This window comes from Magallana gigas, chromosome 4 (genome assembly GCF_963853765.1).
Source record: "Magallana gigas chromosome 4, xbMagGiga1.1, whole genome shotgun sequence".
Classification (NCBI taxonomy): domain Eukaryota; kingdom Metazoa; phylum Mollusca; class Bivalvia; order Ostreida; family Ostreidae; genus Magallana; species Magallana gigas.
In genome coordinates, this window is record NC_088856.1 from 43060352 (window position 1) to 43081827 (window position 21476).

General features: G+C 35.3%; 2 protein-coding genes and 1 long non-coding RNA gene across 3 annotated transcripts; 1 reads left to right on the plus strand and 2 right to left on the minus strand.

The window, feature by feature from the left end:
- Positions 1-148: 148 nt before the first annotated feature.
- LOC105338133 (GTPase IMAP family member 4-like) lies at positions 149-5396 on the minus strand. The gene is made up of 3 exons (XM_011443127.4): positions 5298-5396; positions 4784-4885; positions 149-1753 (listed from the first exon to the last, which is right to left on the minus strand). The coding sequence occupies exons 1-3, from the start codon at positions 5299-5301 to the stop codon at positions 495-497; spliced, it is 1365 nt and encodes a 454-aa protein (XP_011441429.3). The 5' UTR covers positions 5302-5396; the 3' UTR covers positions 149-494.
- An 8080-nt stretch (positions 5397-13476) lies between these two features.
- On the plus strand, positions 13477-17638 carry LOC117681450 (uncharacterized). Its single transcript, XM_066083376.1, has 2 exons — positions 13477-13704; positions 14203-17638. The coding sequence occupies exon 2, from the start codon at positions 15131-15133 to the stop codon at positions 17636-17638; it is 2508 nt and encodes an 835-aa protein (XP_065939448.1). The 5' UTR covers positions 13477-13704; positions 14203-15130.
- A 442-nt stretch (positions 17639-18080) lies between these two features.
- On the minus strand, positions 18081-19440 carry LOC136274829 (uncharacterized). Its single transcript, XR_010713243.1, has 2 exons — positions 19208-19440; positions 18081-18709 (listed from the first exon to the last, which is right to left on the minus strand). It is a non-coding gene; the product is annotated as an uncharacterized lncRNA (long non-coding RNA).
- Positions 19441-21476: the final 2036 nt, after the last annotated feature.

Below are 21476 nucleotides of genomic sequence, written 5' to 3' on the forward strand. Positions count from 1 at the left end.
CCCCTAGAAAACCATTGTCAACCTTCGCTTCGCGTCGGTTGACAATGGTTTCCTCGGGGTGTCAATTTCAACTGTTACCCTCCCAAACAGGCACTGTTTATATAGTTGCTAATAGTCGTATGGGTTATATTCTTTGAACGATATGAGACACGATTGCCATTTATTTTCTTTTACAAATAATAAACACTTTTATAGATAAAGAAAATCAACAGACATTGTGCTGTCGTCTTACATGTGGTAACTAGTAAGGTTGAAATTAAAAAGAAATGTTCTAAATATCAAGATATCTGTTCGATATTTGCACATACATATTTCTTCAATGACAAAGAATAAGTTGTATTGAAATCAGAAGTTGATTTGATTTGATCCACATTTTATCTACATGATCCACCATCGCAACTTTGAGGTACAACTGTCATCTTTTTCTAATTTTGACACAAAGTAAACTTCTAACAAGAAGGATCAAATCACAACGGAGGCTAGTAACGTTTTGTCTAAAGCAGTCTGCCGAAGAAACCAACAACAGTCTTTGCACAATCAAATAGAAAACTGAACAAGTTCCCGCTTCTATTCTCCACCTCGGTTCTTGCCTCCTGACGGGGATGTGGATACTGGTTGCACTTCATCTCTAGCTGCTTGAGTCTATCCTGATACATCATCTCCTTTTCTTTTTCCATTTTTTTGGCTTGCTTCCGCATGCGCTTGAGCTCGTGCCTCAGCTCTTGAATCTCGTTTTCCTTTGCTATTCCAATACCTGAAGCCATGGTTTTTCGTTCTTGTTCCAACTGTCTCAGTTTGCTCAATAAAGCTGGGTTAGGAGATCCATGCTGTCTTTTTTCATAGCTTATCTGTTCCTCAATTTCCCGGGTTTCTCTTTCAAGAGTAGTTGATCGGTGAACATGGTAATCTCGCATAGATTCCAGCTCCGCTACACGATGTTCTATAGCATTTTGACTTTCATAGTGGGCGCCAAATCTTTGTTTATACTTTTGTTTGATTTCTTTTTCAAATTCTTTTCTCTCGAGTTCGCGTTCTTTTTCTCTTTCTCTCTCAATTTCTTGTTGTCGCTGGTTCATTACTTTTTCAGCTTCCGTATACATACCATTCGTGTAGCAATTTCCTCCATTTTGACGTATGATGTTTTCAATCATATCGAGAAGATCTTTAACTTGATCATGACAAGCAGGACTTTGAGCTCGATTGTTAAAGGCGATACAGCGACGTCCGCACTTATCAATAATCTCCTGAAGGTTTGGTGGAGCCGTTCTTATATGATCTTCCATGGTCAATCCGTGGTGATCAAGATCATCCTTTCTTGTAAAAAGTACAATGAAGTAACGAAAGACTTCTTTTCCGAAATAGGTGACAAAGTGGTTGATGCTATCTTCTTCTTCTTTGGTAAACCGACCAAGTCCCATTATTAACAGGAAACAGTGAGGACCAGGGGAAGTAATTCCGATACATTTAAGAATTTCTTTCTGCACAACGTCGTTAGTAGAGCTGGTGTCAAAAACACCCGGTGTGTCAACAACTAGGATTTCTTTTCCGAATCGTTGCGCATGTCTGCTGGTACATTGTGAGGTGACAGACGAACCAGAAGTCGTAGATTCGAAAAAGCCTCCGTTCAAAATGGTGTTTCCCGTTGCACTCTTCCCGCTTCCTGTTTTTCCAAGCAGTACAATACGTACTTCATTGTCTAGTCCTCCTCCAAAACTAGGCCCCTCTTCTGGTGAACCTTGCCCTTCGTTATGACCTTGAAGTATTCAAAGATTAAAGGCTTAAATAATATATTGTAAAAAGTGGTTGGTTGATTGATCATATGGGCAACAGTTTATGGGAATCTTCACATTAATCATAAATCTTTGGTCAAATGTTATGTGTTTTTTGTGTAAATTTTAATCCTACAACCCAATTGATGACCCCTTCCTTACTAAAAGGGGCGCGGTTGAAAGAAACATTTTTAGTAATTTCTTAAAAATTTATTTTACGATACATTGCTGTTTTCTTAAAAGAGTATTTTTCGTTTAAGTTTATATGCACTTAAAGAGTCTTAACCGAATCCACAGAAATGAATTCAGCTATATCTTGCCCAAACTACTAAAGAAAAAAAAACTTCAAGTAAAATAAATTCAATGTTAAGCTAATATCAGTATGCTTTCTACATTTTCAATTTAAAATTGGACCTCTCTTTTTACTTTAGAATATTAACAGTAATGCATAATAAACTTTGAGCCCTCAAGACTGACGCAGGAGTCTTGATTCAATCTGTTTTATAAATGGTTTAAAAATAATCATACAGAAATGTCGTTCATCAATGAAAGCTTAAATAACTTAGTTTAATTACTGTTTTTTTTTATTGTAATATCAATTCAAAAGAACGGTTAATAATGAAAAAAAATACATTAAAGCTAGTTTCTAGTTATATATTACACAATCAAGGATATATTTTCAACAAGTTCCTATTGTTAAATTGTTAAATTTGTTACAGGGCCATCCCCTTGGGTTAATGATCTTAAATAAGTGTCGGATGAAAAATGTGGTATGAAAGGTTTGATAAGGTTGCAGGTGCGCGACGCAGGCGTTGTAGCCCTTTTTCCCAAGAGTATCATATAAGCTCGTTAGGCAAGTGAGAGAGAGCGAACATGAGTCTATAATTTCTGAGTTAATATCTGTAGTTGTCATTTGTTTATTGTGCATGATAAAGTTCTGAGAGATGCAAGTGAGCAGTTGATTTAGTTATGGGTGAGTCTGAGGAGTGAGAGATAATTGGACGGGGCCTTACCAAGGGAACGCGTGGGAGACAGGGGAGAATGAGTTTGGATGTTAAAGAATGAGGACGCATTTGTGATATAACCTGTGTTTCCTATATATATTGTATAATTCGTGTTCGTTGTAAATATATAAATAAACTTGTAAATATAAACAATAGTTATCAATCAGTGCCGGTGACAGGGAGGACCCCCGTCACAAATTTAATACAAAAATGAAGTCAATTGAAACCGTAAAGTAAATACTCAAAATAAATCTTATTCCGTTAGGATTAATAAGGTCTTACTAATACATGTAAGACATGATTAATCATGTCTGGCAAATACATGAAAGGCATGTTACTAACGATATCTAATTAAATTAAATATGTACAAGAAAAACAAATTGACGTTATCATTTTGACTTGCTCTTTTAAAGCCCGTGAAGGGATAGAACGATAGTAATATTTTAAACGTCATATCAGAAATATTAAAGGTGTCAGACATTATTTTTAATGTAAAAAATGCAAGAAAAATAATCAATCATTATAAATTCGGCTGGGATAGTGAAATTCCACCCCAAGATTCACGGTCTAGGATTCGGCAAAACCTCGTCCTAGACCGTGCATCTTGTCCCCTTGGTGGAATTTCACTATCCTACACTCGTAATAATGAATGATTCTAATAATTCATATATTATACGTTGATATAAATTATCAAAGGGACATACATGTAGTAACTCACAAATCGACGATTTACCAAATATCGAACATTTGATTTACTTAATGTTTACATATTTTATAAAACATATAAAAAGGAAAAAAATACGACGCATAAAAATTTATCAATAGAATCAAAAGGGGAAAAATTAGAATTATTTATTAACTCAAAACATAATTATTGAATTACTCTTCCGCGTCACAATCACGCAATTGCAGGGGAATGTTAATACTGCAGTGAGCCAGACAACATGGGGAAACGGCATTACAATGTTAATACTGTCATGAGCCAAACAGCATGAGGAAACCGTATTACGATGAAACCCGATGTCTTTAAGAACTAATATTATTTTTATAATTATAAAGACGCAATCTTGGTTAAAAAGTTGGTTATTTTCTTCGGAATAAATCAAGAGAAAATGTCTAGTCTAAAAATTTATATAAAGTTGAATTTTTGTTATGCATATTTTTAGAATTATAACAGGACATATTTCCAAGCGGATTTATATCATTGTGAATGATGATTATAATCTTTATCGTTAAAAAGTAATAGTGGTATGTCTTTGAATATATTTCCCTGTCATGTTTTCACGAAATTAAATATTTTGGGAAAACGTGTTTTATGCTTTGAAAATTAAAACTTCCTTACAGTGTAAAATTAATGTTTTCCTTTCAAGTCATTAATTTCTTTTCAGTGAATGTTTAAAACATATGAACCACTCTAAATAGAATTTGCAATAGCAAGCTTTAAGCTGCAGAAAAACAGATTCAATTTTTATGTTAACATTCAGTTAATTATCAGTTCTGAATACAACAGTTTAATCTTATTTAGAAGTGATGGTAAAAAAAATTAAAACTATGAAAAGGACGCGAATATGTGATGACAACAGTTATTAAGATGACGACATTTTCTGTGGAGATGACTATTGTACAATTGATGATATAGACGACAAGACTCATGAAGAAGATGTCATCATGATAATGACTATGCTTGTTGTATCTATGATGAAGTCGACAGTTACTATGCTGATGACGACGAATTCTTAAGATAATGCCTGTTTTCTGTATTTTCTTTGTTCAGTCTTCAATGACAGTTGTTTAATATTTGGTTAATTTACATGACTGTTAAGAATAATAACTTGTTAGTTGTTGAGACTTGTTGATTATCCTTTTGGATATGTTTCATACAATAAAATATGTTGAATACAACACGACGATTGTTCTGAAAATTAAACATATTAATAATAATATAAACCGTTTATGACGATGATCATTTACTTATGAAGATTACAAAGAAAACTGTGTTTGTTTACTTACCACTTTTTCCTTTGTGTTCCCTCTTATTTCCACAATATGTACAACTCTTCCCGCTGAGTTTGTTAGAGTAATCACAACTGCGGCAAAACCAGTTGTTTGAAGCTGGTATTTTCAAAATAAAAACAACTAAATATGAAAGGAGTTAGTTTTTGTTTGTTTGTTTGTTTGTTTTTTTTTTTGCAAATGATAAATTAGTCAGAAAGATATGCTCTTGTGCAAGTATATATAATTGTAAAGATGTAACGGATATTCCTTAGTTGATCAGACGGCACTATCAAAGTAATTAAGTGGCTTGTCATTATTGTGGTTTAAGTCCGAAAATATCCCCTACACTTCGTTGTAATCTGCAATACCAGTAATGACATTTTCTTAAGTTTTCTTAACTTCTAAATTGCCTGCGCCTAAGGTTCTATTTTTATTAAATTTTTCATACATATATTTAAAAGTCAAGGATTTTCATTTGTTTTGGATTCAAGCACAAACTAATTATGATGATAAATTATTATATTCTTACCCATTTTTCATAGCCAGCAATTAAAAAGTGGTCACTCAGCAAGTGTTGAAAATGATATAAATTCCGAAGTATATGTGTACGCTTCCTTCCTTACTGATATAAAAGTGGTAAGAACATTTATAGAAAGTCAGTTTGTAATAATCATATATACAATGTAAATGTTCGTGAATATTTCAAGTATAAAACTTAGCAGAAATTAATGTCTGAATGATGTATGAAAATAAAATACAAAAATGAATGTTCTATAAGCGGTTAAAAAAACCAATATACATGAAGAACAAAATATGATGCAAGTAAAATACGGCCAACAAACGTTAAACAGTTGCTGCGATAACCAATTTAAAAAATAAAATATCAAGTTTAAAATTCGGTTTACCAACGATGACATAATTCACCGAAGGTATTTCAATATCTCTTGACTATCATGTTTGTATAATGCTAAATAATGTGTATGTGGTTAACTGTAATAGTTACGGACATACTGAATATATTCGTGTTGTATAGATATTAAGTATTGTTAGTTGTTATACAAACATGGCCATGATTTCAATATAGAAGCTGATCAATTATTAATTATTCACCATCAGATCAACTTTAAAATTGTAAACCTGGGTGTTTTTTTGGCAGTTCAAGAGGACAGAACTGAAGAAATACGCAATTAGATCAACAAAGTTGTATGCGAAATACACATCAATTCTAATATTGACAGCACTACTCATTCTGTCACAGCCCCTCACATTCCGCCCAGGTAGATTATACCTTCTACCAAAAAACACACAAAATCTGCACTTCTGACATTAAAAACTTTAAAGGGCCAGAAGCCTTACAGCGCGGAATGCTATAAGTACCAGGGAGGCCAATTATCTCTCAATGCTTCTCACCTACAATGCCTATCGGCCACTTTATAGACCACTTCCTAATACCAATAGTACAAAAACAAAACACATATGTTAGAGATACTAAAGACTTTATTAATAAAGTGGAATCTCTGCACCTGAAACCTGATATCTTGCTCGTTACATATAACCACCATGTATACTAACATGACAACCACGGAACTCATCCAATCTGTAGCGAAAGCACTCACAAAATTGAAACAAAATGATGTTACATTGCCAATTCCAGATATTGGTTATGTGACTAAATTACTCAAAATCCTACTTGAGAACAATGAATTTGAATTTAATGGCAACCTGTATAAACAAATATTAGGGGCCAGCATGGGAGCGGTTCCCTCCCCCGAGATATGTGATCTCCGCCTTTTTGATATTCTTGAAAATATTATCAAAAATATAACCACAGAAACTTAATTGTGGCACACTACAGATGACTGACGGTTTTATGGTCATAGTCTCATAGATGCAACAGAGAATTAAATAATTAAGGCAGTTCTTTGAACTTGCAAATTCAGAACACAAATACCTCAAATTTACGTTCAATATTCACATGGATGAAACTATGTTCTTGGACAAAAAAGTACTCAAAGGGCAAAGATTTAGACAGAACGGTATTTTAGATATTGAAATGTTTATCAAACCCACCGAAACATTTACGTACCTGCATCGCAGTAGTGCACACCCCAATGCTACATTTAAAGGGTTTATCAAGGGTGAAATTATTCGGCACAAGAGAAACACCTCTGATCTGCACAAAACAGAGCATTTAATTTCTCAGTTCAAAAAACGACTAAAATTAAGAGGTTACTCAGAGTCTGAAATTGACAGCGTTATCTCACAGACCGAAACAGTGAACAGACAAGATTTGCTAAAGAACAACAAAACTAAATTTAATAGACCGCCTTCCGTGCTTGTTACTAATTTAACAACCCCGCAATCCAAAAACTGGGCAAAATATTACGCAAACACAGGAAAGTTATCCTCAAAGACAAAGAGTGTACTGAAATATTCCCGGTACCTCCTATCATTGGATATAAGCGACACAGAAACCTTAACGAGCTATTAAACTCAAATATTATCACTTCAAAGAACATGAAGAGCAAATATAATTGCCGATAACCTAACACGCGGTCTAACGGGGCAGCCAATGCGACTTCACTCACACTACGCGCGGTAACTCCCCCAGCACAATGACGTGATAGATTGCCCCGCCCGATGCCAACGAGCATCGACTGCAGTTCTATCTGCAAACTCCACAGAACCACCTGAGCAAAAAATGTAAAACAAGCTAATCTCCAAGAGCTCGCAATATAGAGAATAATTATTCTCTCTGACAACAATATGAGTGTCTTCTTCATTAATATCAAATTAAAGAACAAGCAGGTTGCATAACTAATATGCAGATAGAAAGCATGAAACAACATATTTAGATATGTGTATAACTACATTTAAACTTCATTAGGGTTGGACCTCTGACGAGCGGCAGACCCTGGAACATTCCCAAAATGTGCCCTAAACACCGTTCAGGTGTCAGGTCCTCTTCCGTCGGCACACGTGGTGCCGGGTAGCAATTATATTTTACGCATTTTACGTAAACTATTGTTAAGTAAAATTTGAATCTTTCACCAGAGTAACTGTACTTCCCCAGTAGAGAAGGAAGATATGTATACTAGTCAAAACTTCAAACGCCCTAAGCAAGCGTTTGTATTACAGTGTTCCTTATTTTGATTTTTTTGACAATGACACTGATGAAATATAAAGAATAAAGAATAACAAAACATTAAAAGGTAGCGTAGATTCAAGTTTGTTCAAATGATGATTTTCGGGGTAAGAGTAGGGCCACAATTGGGGTCGAATCTTTACATATATAGAATAAATTTTTAAAAATCCCGATATTCCAAAAACCGAATGACCAGAGAAGCTGAAATGTGTGTGGAAGCATTCTAAGGTAGTGTAGATACAAGTTTGTTTAAACCATTAGCCCTATGGGTAGGATGGGGGCCACAATTGGGGGTGTGGAAGGTTACACATAGGTATATATAGGGAAAAGTCTTTAAAATTTTTCTCAATAATCGAATGGCCTGAAAAGCTGAAACTTGTGTTGAAACACCCTCAGGTAGTGTTGATTGAAGTTGTTCAAATCATCATTTTACATATGAATATATATATATAGAAAAATCTTCTGAGAAACCGAATGGCCAAAAATATTGAAACGTTTAGAAGCATCCTCAGGTAAGGTAGATTCAAGTTTGTTCAATCATAATCCCCAGGTGTAGGATGGGGTAACAATTGGAAGGGGGGGGGGGAGAACAATTTTTACTCTTAAAAATCTCCTCTAAATCCATATGCTTTGAAGGCTGTATCATTAGTGAAAGCAACCACAGATGGGTATATCCCTCTAACTATTTTTAGGATCGGTAGGACAACAAAGTAGTGCCTTTAAGCAACATAGTTCCTATACTTGCAGAGTGTATATACATTTATCGGCATATTTTAAATCAGAATGCTTGACACATGTCAGAAAAGAGGATTTGCAATTTTAAAAACAAGTTTCAAAATTGAATTATCATTTGAAGAACAGAAATTCCCTACTTTTACTTTCATTTTCAGAGTTTTTCAATACAGACGCATTTAGCCGGAAAACAAATCAGACTTCAAATCACGAAATTTTATCAGGAAAGAGACAATTTGATGAGCTTTCATTTAAGAGGTCCCTCATCGCTGAACGAAAATTAGGACCGGAGCTTTGAACCATAACGTTAACATTACCGCCTATGGAAAATGCATTAGTGGACTATACCCATAAAGCGTATATTAAAATTCGTTTACTTAATTAAAATCTAAATTTTGAGGAGTAGGGTGTGGCCACAATTGGGATCTAATTTTACAAAAGAAAACATTTAAAATATTCACAAAATCTGAAATGTTATAATAAATGATTATACTTATACTAGTATACAAGGATTTTGACATATTGCCGATTCTTTAAAAATGTTTAGATTTTGACCCTGGGCAATTCTTTGGCCTCACAAGGGTTTCAGACTCTAATGTAGGTTTTTATCACATATATAAACATTATTGTTTAGGATCTTTTTGAGAACTGCAATGCTCAACATGTGATATGACTATAAAATCACCCTGTTAGAAAAGGGACATAATTATGAACATAAGAATATCCAGGGTAAAAGTGGATTTTTTTTAATACAGGATCTACATGTATTATACAACATTGCCCAGATACAATGTATTTGGTATTTTGATTCCATTAAGCTGATTTTTTCATGCGTATAGTTACTCAGGTGAGCGATATTGCCCATCGACCTCTCGTTTATTAGGATTAGTTCTGCTAAAGTCTTCTGCTGAGGAATTGTCTCACTCTTGGGTTTTAATTGTCCAATACATCCAGGTCATAGTTGCGCGTGCGTCTATCAGAAAGTTAGCTGTACTTTATTGTTGCTGTCAAGTTGACCTGTCGTTACATGACATTTTGGCCTTCGTGGCAGGCCTTTAACACTTCCAGTTGCATTAAATTTCCGGACAAGCTTGAATGATTAAATGATTATTTATTGTCTGTAAAAAGCCTTCTAAAATACATGTGACTTGACGTTTTGTGAAGGACATTAGATTCAAAGGTTACAAATAAATTAAGCAAGTATCATGAAAGGAAAAAAACTGTTATGAGCGGCGCCCTGCCTGGACCTCACCAACTGATCTTGAAGGTTCTTGGACAGACCTGTTTTTCACTCTACTCAATTTTATGTTTTTCAGAAGCAGCTAAACGATGGAATCGAGCAGTTCTAAATAACACACCCGAAACACAAATTGAACACGCACGGTTTATATTGATGGATATACAATTTATAATTTTCAATTAAGTAAGACACTGATGATAAAAATAACTATAATTATAACTATGAAGTCTGACAAAACGTTGTTGAGACCAATTAAACAGACTCTTTAGTGAAGTGCCGACAGTGGCTTAATTATACCTTTGATGCTGATGGATAAAATTAAGTAAAAATTAGAAATTATTCTATGGAAAACCTGATCATTTGTTCTGAATGACAGACAAATTGTTCGAATGTTCTTATTTTTTGCCTCGTGCCTATTTTAGCTGCCAGATACAATGGTCATAACATGTAATTATTGAAGAAGCAGGTATCATGTTGATTGTCCTATAGAATGTCTACACCATTAATTGGACACTATACATGTGATGTTTTTGCTAACAAAAGATACTAATATCAATATTTGTGCGCATTGTTACCAATTCAGCATTTCATTAATACATGTAGATACCATAGAAACACAACTTTTATTCGTTATTTTCTCGTTATCTTTAGAAATATGATAAAACGTTTTAGCTTTTGATAAGTTAATAATTTGAAATTCTTTAAAGATTATCACATAATCTTCATTTTCGTTTCGGGATTTGAGATTATAAGGCATTCAGTCAAATTTTAAAAAAATATTATAAAGCAATTGTGTACATAAATGATGATAATTTTTAAAAAAAAAATTAATTGGGTTCTACCCCCTTCCCCCTAAAAAAACCCAAAAAAATCAATATGTTATTCTGATGAATACAATGAATACAATAATTAATTTTGTGACGTCATTGTATACATGCAATTTCATCAATGATGGACAGCTTTTTGTGACATTTTATGATAAGTAGAGAATTTTACATTTGGATTTACCATTCTTTTACTAAATCAATATTAATGAAAGGATTTCAATATTAACAGGTCTCTCTATGACGTCTAGCGAATAGACAGGTTTTATCAAGCTGCTCTACTCAGTTACTTTAATATACATGTATAAAAAAAAATAAGGATGGACCAAGAGTAGACAGATAAAAACAACAACTCAAGTAAGCCTGAATGTAGAAGCTGACACTATAATTTTATTTGTTTTGTTTTCACGCTATTCGGGAAAAAAATTAACAAAAAGAAATGTATTTTATTCAGTGTGTTAATTATTTTTCATAGTTTGAAATATATAAACCTGAAAAAAAATATCATACAAAGAAAAGTAGCTTTTTGATGTGTTTATTATTTTCCATAGTTTGAAGGAAATTAACCTGAAAAAATATAACACAAAGAAAAGTAGTTTATTTAATGTGTTAATTATTTTTCATTGTTTGAAATAAATTAAAACAAAATTGAAGGTTAAGCAAAAAGCAAACAATATTTCCTTTCATATGTAATTATGCGAAGAAAGCAACAGTAGATGATATCATTGTATCACATATTTTTCTCTTATGATTTTAGACTCGTGATATTAAAATTTTGAATCGAATTCATAAAAATTAATGTCAATCGACCGACGACACATCAAACGCATAAAGATAAACGTTCAAGTCGGAAAACATTAATTTCTTTACTTCCTGTTACGCAGCTACATGTAATTTAATGTATAAATAATTAACCATACTCACTGATGTATTCTTGAAAGTTATTGTCTGAATGCAAATGACTGCGATTTTCATCAATGATTGTGAGATTTTTTTTTTTAATTTTGCGGGAAGAGAAGGCACATCGACCAAGTATGCTTTCCTCTATTTCCTATGGTAATTGATTGACAGAATTGAGTCTGTGCGCAGTTTATCAATGAGTCGAAACCCCCACCAACATAAGAAAAATCACGGACTTCGCGAAATAATTACGATGATATCAGATTTCTATTCCCATTTAAGACGACGTAAATGATTTCTTTCATGATTCATGCGTGTTTTGAATTCAAAGGTAGCGGTCATTGTAGAAGAAATTTGATAACCTATTAACGTGGGTTATTAATTTTCTTCTATGTCGCCACTCCTTCATATCCCCCTTTATCACCCAAGAAAGCATATTATTCTAGTGTCGATAAAAATAATATTTTTTCTTTTATGAAAATACAAATTAATGTTTGTCCGAAGTGAGACGGTTTATGACTTCTGGTCTTAAATTAAATGTTTTTATGCCAAATCGACAGTATATTAGTAATATTTATTCGACTATTGTGGTTTATAACTTTGATTTAAATGACATTGTTATCATTATCTTAAGAGCATGTCTACGAGAAAACCATGCAAATATGGAAAAAAGCTGCGGCAGCAAGTCTCAAGAATGAACAGAATTTTATCATAGATTTAAAGGATACCCATCTAGAGTCAGATATATGATGTTTGTTTTTGCACTGGATGTTTCTATTTATAGTAACGGCCAGTATTGCATTCTGGTTAATTAGCCTCTAAAATCTAGAAAAGTTAAGAGAAAAATTGTCAAATTCAGTAATTAATTACAAAATGTATAAACAATATTTGAAAAAAATAAGACTATATTCTTAAAGAGGAAGTTCAAACCTTTAATCGTTGCATATTTTTTTTCATATATCTATATACACCATGAAGTCCCAAGGGTGTAAATGTTGGCAGGATGCCAAGAAATGATAATTATACATTTTTGTCAATTTTTAAGAAAGAATTTCTCAGAAAATGGCGCAATAATTTTTGAAATTTTGTGTCAATAAGAAACTGTTTGATGTATTGTTACAAATACATAAAATCCATCTTTGGACTCTCAAGGACTAAAAAGTAATAAATTAACAAAAACATCCCATTTTCAAATAAAATAAAACATTTTTGGTTTTTGAAATTTAATTTTACAAGCGATTTTAATCCACTGAAGTCAATATTTGTAATTAAACATGAAAAAAAACACCCTATTTTGCTTTAAATTAAAAAAAATTAGTGGATATCAGAATTCTTATTCATTACAAATTGTCTCCCCTGTTGCGCTCTTCTGTAGAGAAGGTAAACTAGTCAGAATGTTGACAAAGCTATACAAGTTCAAGTTCAGGCTACATGTGTAAGTATTGAGAAATGCTGTGAGTGTTGTTAATATATGTTATGATATTGAATGATTTTAATTGCACAAAAATTGCCCCATCTTGTTAGTGTTATTCACTATATCACATACATATTGAAGTTTGATGGAGACTTGTATCTAGTCTATAAACTGCTATTTTCTGTCCCAATATAATTAAGCAGCACATTTTAATCATTTTAATCAAAATATACAAACTTGTGATAGAAGTACAATTAAAATAGATGAAGGGGAAATTTTCCAAGATAATCTCATTCACAGATTATCATATTTTACTCGAAAAAATCCACAAAAACGAGAACTGATTTCTTACAAAGATTTAATTTATAATGGGGTATGACCTGAGCGTAGCCTGGTCACGCTAAGATTATTCTTTCTATGTTGAAATAATTCGGAATTCACAAGGAATGCCTCGTTGTGACAATCACTGTTCATATCGAACACACCCGATTTTATTTTTCCCATAATTCTTTGCAACGTGCTTGGCCGACCCTAACAATAGGCGCTAAGATATACCCGGCCGAGCTGTCCAGCAATAAAGACGTGCTTAGTGTGTGAAGGGGGTATCGTGTTAGAAGCCTGTGTGGCATGTTTTAGTTTCACAAGTTCAGCATTTGACGCGGACACGGATAGCTGACCGTGGTAAGTATTTATTTAGTTTGGTGTAGTTTATTTGTAAATTTTTGCCTTTTTATTAGTATTACGCAGTCGTCCTATAAAGTCACCTTGACCATTGTTCACTGTAGAGTTACCTGTGTGTTCACTGATGTGTGACTTTAGCGAGAGTGTTTAAATGGAATTCGTCTTTTTCTATAGTACAGTTTTTGCTATTGCTGTATAAAGAAACGGTGATTTAAAGGGCTATTTTCTATGCGTTATTTTATTTTACAATTTATGGTCACTTTTTCCACTTAACTACTTGGGCGGAAGTGCGTCACCGGAAGTCTCAGACGCCATATTGTTTACTGTAAACAAATAACTTAGTTACCATATACTTACAATATTTTGAGATGTTGCCTTTAATATAATACTATTTATACATTATCATAGTTTGATACTATCAGTGAGATACTTATATGATGTATTATACAATATTGTTTTTATTATGGTGTTATGGTGTCACTTGTACACTTATTGTAGTGTCATATTGTTGATGTTGAGAAGATGATGATGTTATGGTGAAGTCGATGACGATGCGATGTTCATGTTGATGACGACGATGATGTTATGATGTCGATGACTACGATGATGATGATGGTCATGTCGATGATGATGGTGTAGATGATGTCGTTCATGGTGAAGTCGATGACGATGCGATGTTCATGTTGATGACGACGATGATGTTATGGTGATGATGACGACGACGATGATGATGGTCATGTCGATGAAGATGATGTAGATGATGTCGTTCATGGTGACGTCGGTGATGATGATGAAGTAGATGATTATGGTGATGACGATGATGTCTTTTATGATTATGGTGTTGTAGGCGATGGTGTTGACGATAGTGTCGATGATTATGATGGCGATGGTGATGATGATGATTGTGGTGACGAAACTACTCTAGTTGTGGTTGTCCGTAGTTGGTCCAGGACTACAGCCCCGGAGATTCGGACACTCTTCTAATTTATTTTTGGTCATTTGTATAAACATCATATTTTTTCTTGTTGAGTGAAAGTTGTGTGAGTGTTTGTGTGGTTTAGTGTTTATATTTCTATCTTTTCTTTCTTTCTCTTATTTTTTTTGTTATTAAATTTTGTTAAATTTAAGATGTCTTGTTGTTGTTTGGAGTAGCCTCCGCTCATCCCGTTACAATTGGTGGCAGCGGTGGGATGAGTTGACTCCTCCAGATACTACAAGATATCTTTATAAGTGAACAGTTGCCAAGGTTTATTTTATTTTTCATTTTTTGATCTTTTTTGTAGTACATGTAAGAGCAAGTGTAGGTCGTTGTTTCCTTTTCCCTTGGTGAGTACGTTACGTTAGGCAGATTGTTTTGTTAAAAGTTGAGAAGTTAGTCCCTTTATGAGATAATTTTGAGGTAAGTTGGTCTGTCAGTCAATGCACCATGTCTACTGTCAAGGAGATGCTGGAGCTACTTGAAGTGGGGACCAAGATGGGGATGAAGGATGAAGCCCTTCAACAATTCGTGAAGGACGAACAGGCCAGAATGCGGGACGAACGTGAGAAACATAGAGTCGAGAGACAGGAGGAGAGAGACCAGGAGGAGAGAGACCGCGACTTCAAACTACAGATGGAGAAAGAGCGCGCCGCAAGAGAACATGATGAGCGAGAGCACGCCCGATTGAGAGAACATGATGAGCGAGAGCACGCCCGATTGATAGAAGAAAAGAGACATCAGCAAAAACTAGAAGAACTGGAACTTGATCACAAACTGCAACTCGAGAGATCTCACATGAATCCGAGTGTTGTGACTAAAGAGGAGAAAGAAACTTCTCAAGTGATAAAAGGACCAAAACTTCCTCCGTTTGAGGATTCGAAAGACAACATTGATGCGTACATTCAAAGATTTGAGATATACGCAACAACGCAGAAATGGAATAAAGACACGTGGGGGACTCATCTTAGCGCATTACTCAAAGGAAAGGCATTGGATGTGTTCGCAAGACTCTCACCCGAAACAGCACTTGATTTCAACGAGTTGAAGAACGCCCTGTTGAAACGATTTGACATGACGGAGGACGGTTTCCGCAAGAAGTTCCGATTTTCAAAACCAGACGGAAGTGAAACTTTTATGCAATTTTCTACCAGACTGGACAGTTACCTTGAGCGGTGGATTCAGCTGTCTAAGACTAACAAGACATTCGATGATCTGAAGGACTTGTTCTTACGTGAACAGTTTTTATTGTGTTGCTCGAAAGAACTTGCCTTATTCCTAAAGGAGAGGATTCCTACTTCGATCCAAGACATGGCGCGATACGCGGACCAGTTTGCTGAGGCCAGAACAGTGACATCCTCTTCACTTACGCAAAAACCGCTCTTTGACAGACGACAGCAGTCCGATAGACAACCGCCGTACAAAGATTCCGTGCAACAAAACCAATCTGGAAATGCAGTGAAGTGTTATGAGTGCGGACGACAAGGACATAAAGCCTTTAACTGCAACTTCCGCAAAAGTCCGAATAACAGGCCGTTTAATTCGAGCGAGAAACAAGAAACAACACCGAAACATACTTACCCTAGTGATTTTCAACGTGGGTCGTACAATAATGGGAACCATGGATATCCAGGACGCGGTAGAGGTCGCCAAGGAGCCGCGAGTGTCGTCGAGAAACATGGAAACTTACCGTGTGTTGGTGATTCGGTTGCTTTCTGTGAAACGGAAATGCCAGTTGTGAAAGGATGTGTTGGCAATAAACTAGTGACTGTGCTAAGAGACACAGGTTGTAGTGGTGCCGTTATTCGTAGAGAACTGGTAAACGATGATCAACTAACAGGGACATCTCAACGATGCAAGTTAGCAGACGGTCGTATTATTGATTCAGATGTGGCTAGAATTGATGTCGATACTCCTTACTTTACCGGAAGTGTTGATGCTTGGTGCTTTGATTCGCTTTCGTACGATCTTATTCTTGGTAATATTCGTGGAGTAAGGAAACCACATGAACCAAATCCAGCCTGGATTCATTCCGTTGAAAACATAGCAGCTGTTGAAACGCGTGCGCAACTGAAAAAGAAACAGTCTCCATACAAACCATTGAAAGTACCGGAAGCAATACGGGATGTATCGCCGGAGGATATCTTACAAGAACAACGAAACGACGAGACACTGAAAAAGTTATGGAGCTTAGCTGAGAGTGGACAGCTTAAACATTTCAGTGACGGCGGATTTTCAAAAATGTGTGAACGGAAGCAAATGTTGTTCAGAGAATTTTGCAGTCCCAAAGTGTCCAGTGGAAAACTTTTCCGACAGTTAATCGTTCCTCGGAAATACAGAACTATCGTCATGAAGATAGCACATGAAACGCTGATGGGTGGTCATCTGGGATCAAAGAAAACAACCGACAGAGTAGTGTCCGAATTTTACTGGCCAGGAATTCAGTCAGACATTAGACGGTTTTGCAGATCATGTGACGTGTGTCAGCGGACTATTCCAAAAGGAAAAGTACCTGCAGTACCGTTAGGACAAATGCCGCTAATTACAGAAGCGTTTCAACGAGTAGCAGTTGATCTTATAGGCCCTCTGCAACCAGTTACCGACAAAGGGAATCGTTACATTCTGACGCTTGTCGATTACGCAACCCGTTATCCCGAGGCTATTCCACTTCCTGGAATTGAGACAGAGCGAGTAGCGGAGGCACTGGTAGACATCTTTAGTAGATTAGGAGTTCCGATCGAGATGCTATCAGATCAAGGATCGCAATTCACATCGGACGTAATGAAAGAAGTGAGCCGTCTGTTGTCATTTAAACGGATTACTACTACTCCGTATCACCCCATGTGTAATGGACTCGTCGAGAAGTTCAATGGTACGTTGAAACAGATGCTAAAGAGGATGTGTGCTGAGCGACCAAGAGACTGGGATAGGTGCTGTGCTGTTACAGATGGAGGATGACGAGAAACTACCCGTAGCGTACGCCAGTAGGAAACTTCAACCAAGAGAAAAGGCATACGCTGTTATCGAGAAGGAGTGTTTGGCGGTAGTGTGGGGAATACAGAAGTTCCACCAGTACCTTTATGGACGCGAGTTTCTACTTGAAACTGATCACCAACCCCTGACCTACCTTAACAAAGCAAAGACAGAGAACTCCAGACTGATGCGTTGGGCTTTGCAGCTTCAGCCATACCGCTTTAGGATCATTGCGATCAAAGGAAGCGACAATGTGGGTGCGGATTACCTGAGTCGTCAGTGAGATGTATAGTAGACAGTACAGGTATGTGTATAGGTTTTATTGTAAATACGTGAGAATTTTCAAAATTCAGTGATTGATTATTTGAAATTGCAGGACAATTGTAACGGGATGAGCGGAGGCTACTCCAAACAACAACAAGACATCTTAAATTTAACAAAATTTAATAACAAAAAAAATAAGAGAAAGAAAGAAAAGATAGAAATATAAACACTAAACCACACAAACACTCACACAACTTTCACTCAACAAGAAAAAATATGATGTTTATACAAATGACCAAAAATAAATTAGAAGAGTGTCCGAATCTCCGGGGCTGTAGTCCTGGACCAACTACGGACAACCACAACTAGAGTAGTTTCGTCACCACAATCATCATCATCACCATCGCCATCATAATCATCGACACTATCGTCAACACCATCGCCTACAACACCATAATCATAAAAGACATCATCGTCATCACCATAATCATCTACTTCATCATCATCACCGACGTCACCATGAACGACATCATCTACATCATCTTCATCGACATGACCATCATCATCGTCGTCGTCATCATCACCATAACATCATCGTCGTCATCAACATGAACATCGCATCGTCATCGACTTCACCATGAACGACATCATCTACACCATCATCATCGACATGACCATCATCATCATCGTAGTCATCGACATCATAACATCATCGTCGTCATCAACATGAACATCGCATCGTCATCGACTTCACCATAACATCATCATCTTCTCAACATCAACAATATGACACTACAATAAGTGTACAAGTGACACCATAACACCATAATAAAAACAATATTGTATAATACATCATATAAGTATCTCACTGATAGTATCAAACTATGATAATGTATAAATAGTATTATATTAAAGGCAACATCTCAAAATATTGTAAGTATATGGTAACTAAGTTATTTGTTTACAGTAAACAATATGGCGTCTGAGACTTCCGGTGACGCACTTCCGCCCAAGTAGTTAAGTGGAAAAAGTGACCATAAATTGTAAAATAAAATAACGCATAGAAAATAGCCCTTTAAATCACCGTTTCTTTATACAGCAATAGCAAAAACTGTACTATAGAAAAAGACGAATTCCATTTAAACACTCTCGCTAAAGTCACACATCAGTGAACACACAGGTAACTCTACAGTGAACAATGGTCAAGGTGACTTTATAGGACGACTGCGTAATACTAATAAAAAGGCAAAAATTTACAAATAAACTACACCAAACTAAATAAATACTTACCACGGTCAGCTATCCGTGTCCGCGTCAAATGCTGAACTTGTGAAACTAAAACATGCCACACAGGCTTCTAACACGATACCCCCTTCACACACTAAGCACGTCTTTATTGCTGGACAGCTCGGCCGGGTATATCTTAGCGCCTATTGTTAGGGTCGGCCAAGCACGTTGCAAAGAATTATGGGAAAAATAAAATCGGGTGTGTTCGATATGAACAGTGATTGTCACACTCGTGCAATTTTTCATCGTTATCATCGGAGTCTGTTGCAATAGACATCACATTTCTATACGTGTACATTTCACTGGCCATCTAAAAATTACCCTTTAGATGTTAAGGTTAGACTTCATGGAATCTTGAAATGACGGGGAGGGGGCCAGGGTTTTTTAAGTTCTTGAGAATGTAACACAGTAAGTACATCTGAAATTAATAGAGAGGTCTACTCCCTACCTCTCTATTAGCAGTTGATCTCTTCTCTTGGAAAAAATTAAAGTTTGTACCTTTTCTTAAAATTAAAATAAAGTTGTAAAGGAAAAAATGAGGTGTTAGGTTACCCTTTCCCCCGGGGATCTCAACCTGCGAAAACCACATATGAATATGAACATAAACTACCGGTATAAAAAAAGTTACCCCAAATATTAAAATAGACATCATAACTTGTTTTTGTGGGATTGTTTTTTGGGATGTTATTTAATTATAACCCATCATAAGAAGACCTGCAGGCGTGTTCACGAAGCTATCTTAGGACTATGGTGCGTCCTAAGTACTTCTTAGGATGTCTTAGTCTTAAGTCTGTTTCTCGAAGCTCTCCTAAATTTAGGAACCGCCATAACTTTGTCCTAACTTTAGGACAACACCTACCTTGTCCTAAGACCATCATAAAGCTATAAAATCACGTTTTTGGGGATACTGGGATGTTGTGAAGCCTTTTCTTAAGACCGGTATAATAAAGCAATATTTTCCACAGTTCCAGCTTTTTCGACAAACATCAAATTCCTAATCCGGGAAGGGGGGGGGGGGCATAGTCATTTATTCTATCATGTGTGTTCATTTTAACAAAATGACGTGGATGGGAACCCCGAACTCTCACCACTTCCCCATTACTACATGCCTGCCTGGGAGCTGACAAATTTTTAAGAATTTTTTTTTTTGCAAATACTATCTCTGTTTGACGAATGAAAATTATTCACTTATTTTTTTTTAACTACACTGTACACTAAATGCGTTACATTCATTGTTTTGGTTTTAATAATTTTTGATAACAATTATTTAAATTTCCTTTGCTAAGAAGTAAATTTACATCTGGTTATATAAGCCATACGTGATCATTCCTAATTTTTATCACCTTATTCTGAACAAAAAAACTTTAAAAAATTTGTAATGTTGAATGAACTGTATTTATATATTTTCGAGATATGTTACAACTTATTTCTTATTTAACATGTTCGTGCATTCTATATATTGCAGATTAAATCGAAATTGGCTGTGTTTGTAAGGGTACATGTGTTTCCTCATGAAACGTTTCAAATTCTATGAAAATCGCAAGTTTATGTATATTACATATACTTGAATGACAAGATTCTCAAATGTTAATTATCTAATGACAAAACGCACGTGTTGTTTACATAATTATCTGCTTGTAAGCCAATTCTGTCCTGCATATTTTCTTTAAAAAAAAAAAAAGAACAGTTACATGTATTTGAATTTTTTTGGGGCGTGTGATATTTTTTATTTCATTATTTTATTTTTTTTTGGGGGGGGGGGGGGGTGTTTCATTTAAAAAAACATCAAAAACAAACTAAATTGTTATTGGTCACTGATATATATTTTGATAAATGTAAACTTTTAAAATGTATACATAAAAATTACTGGTTTTAGGCCTATTGTGATAACTACCGAGACGTACAACTTTCTGGCAAAATGTTTAATGATTCAGCCCTACACAAGTCTCTCAAATCCGATCTGAATGAATAAATGTGAAAAATAAGAATGGTTGTAGAAGGTTAGGATATCCTAACTTAAGATGTTCCTACGTTACCGTCGAGCTACATCTTAAGACGAGTCCTAAGTTGATCTTAGGATGTTCCTAACTTTTTTCCTAAGTCATATCTTAGGAACACACTTAGGTCATATCTTAGGAAAGTTTCCTGAACATGCCTGCTGGTCCCAGAGTTATGAAGCAGTCTAATAAAAAAAGTCAAAATTTTTACACTCTCTTATTGTCTTGTGATAAAAAAAATTGAAAAAATGAAATGCTAATAAAATGTGTCTCTA

Bases quoted from the DNA above. Each gene is read 5' to 3' on its own strand.
- LOC105338133 (XM_011443127.4), bottom strand. The intron at 1,754-4,783 runs GTAAGTAAACAA...GAATACTTCAAG, and splicing joins GGAACACAAAGGAAAAAGTG to GTCATAACGAAGGGCAAGGT.
- LOC117681450 (XM_066083376.1), top strand. From the start codon at position 15,131: ATGTCTACTGTCAAGGAGATGCTGGAGCTACTTGAAGTGGGGACCAAG.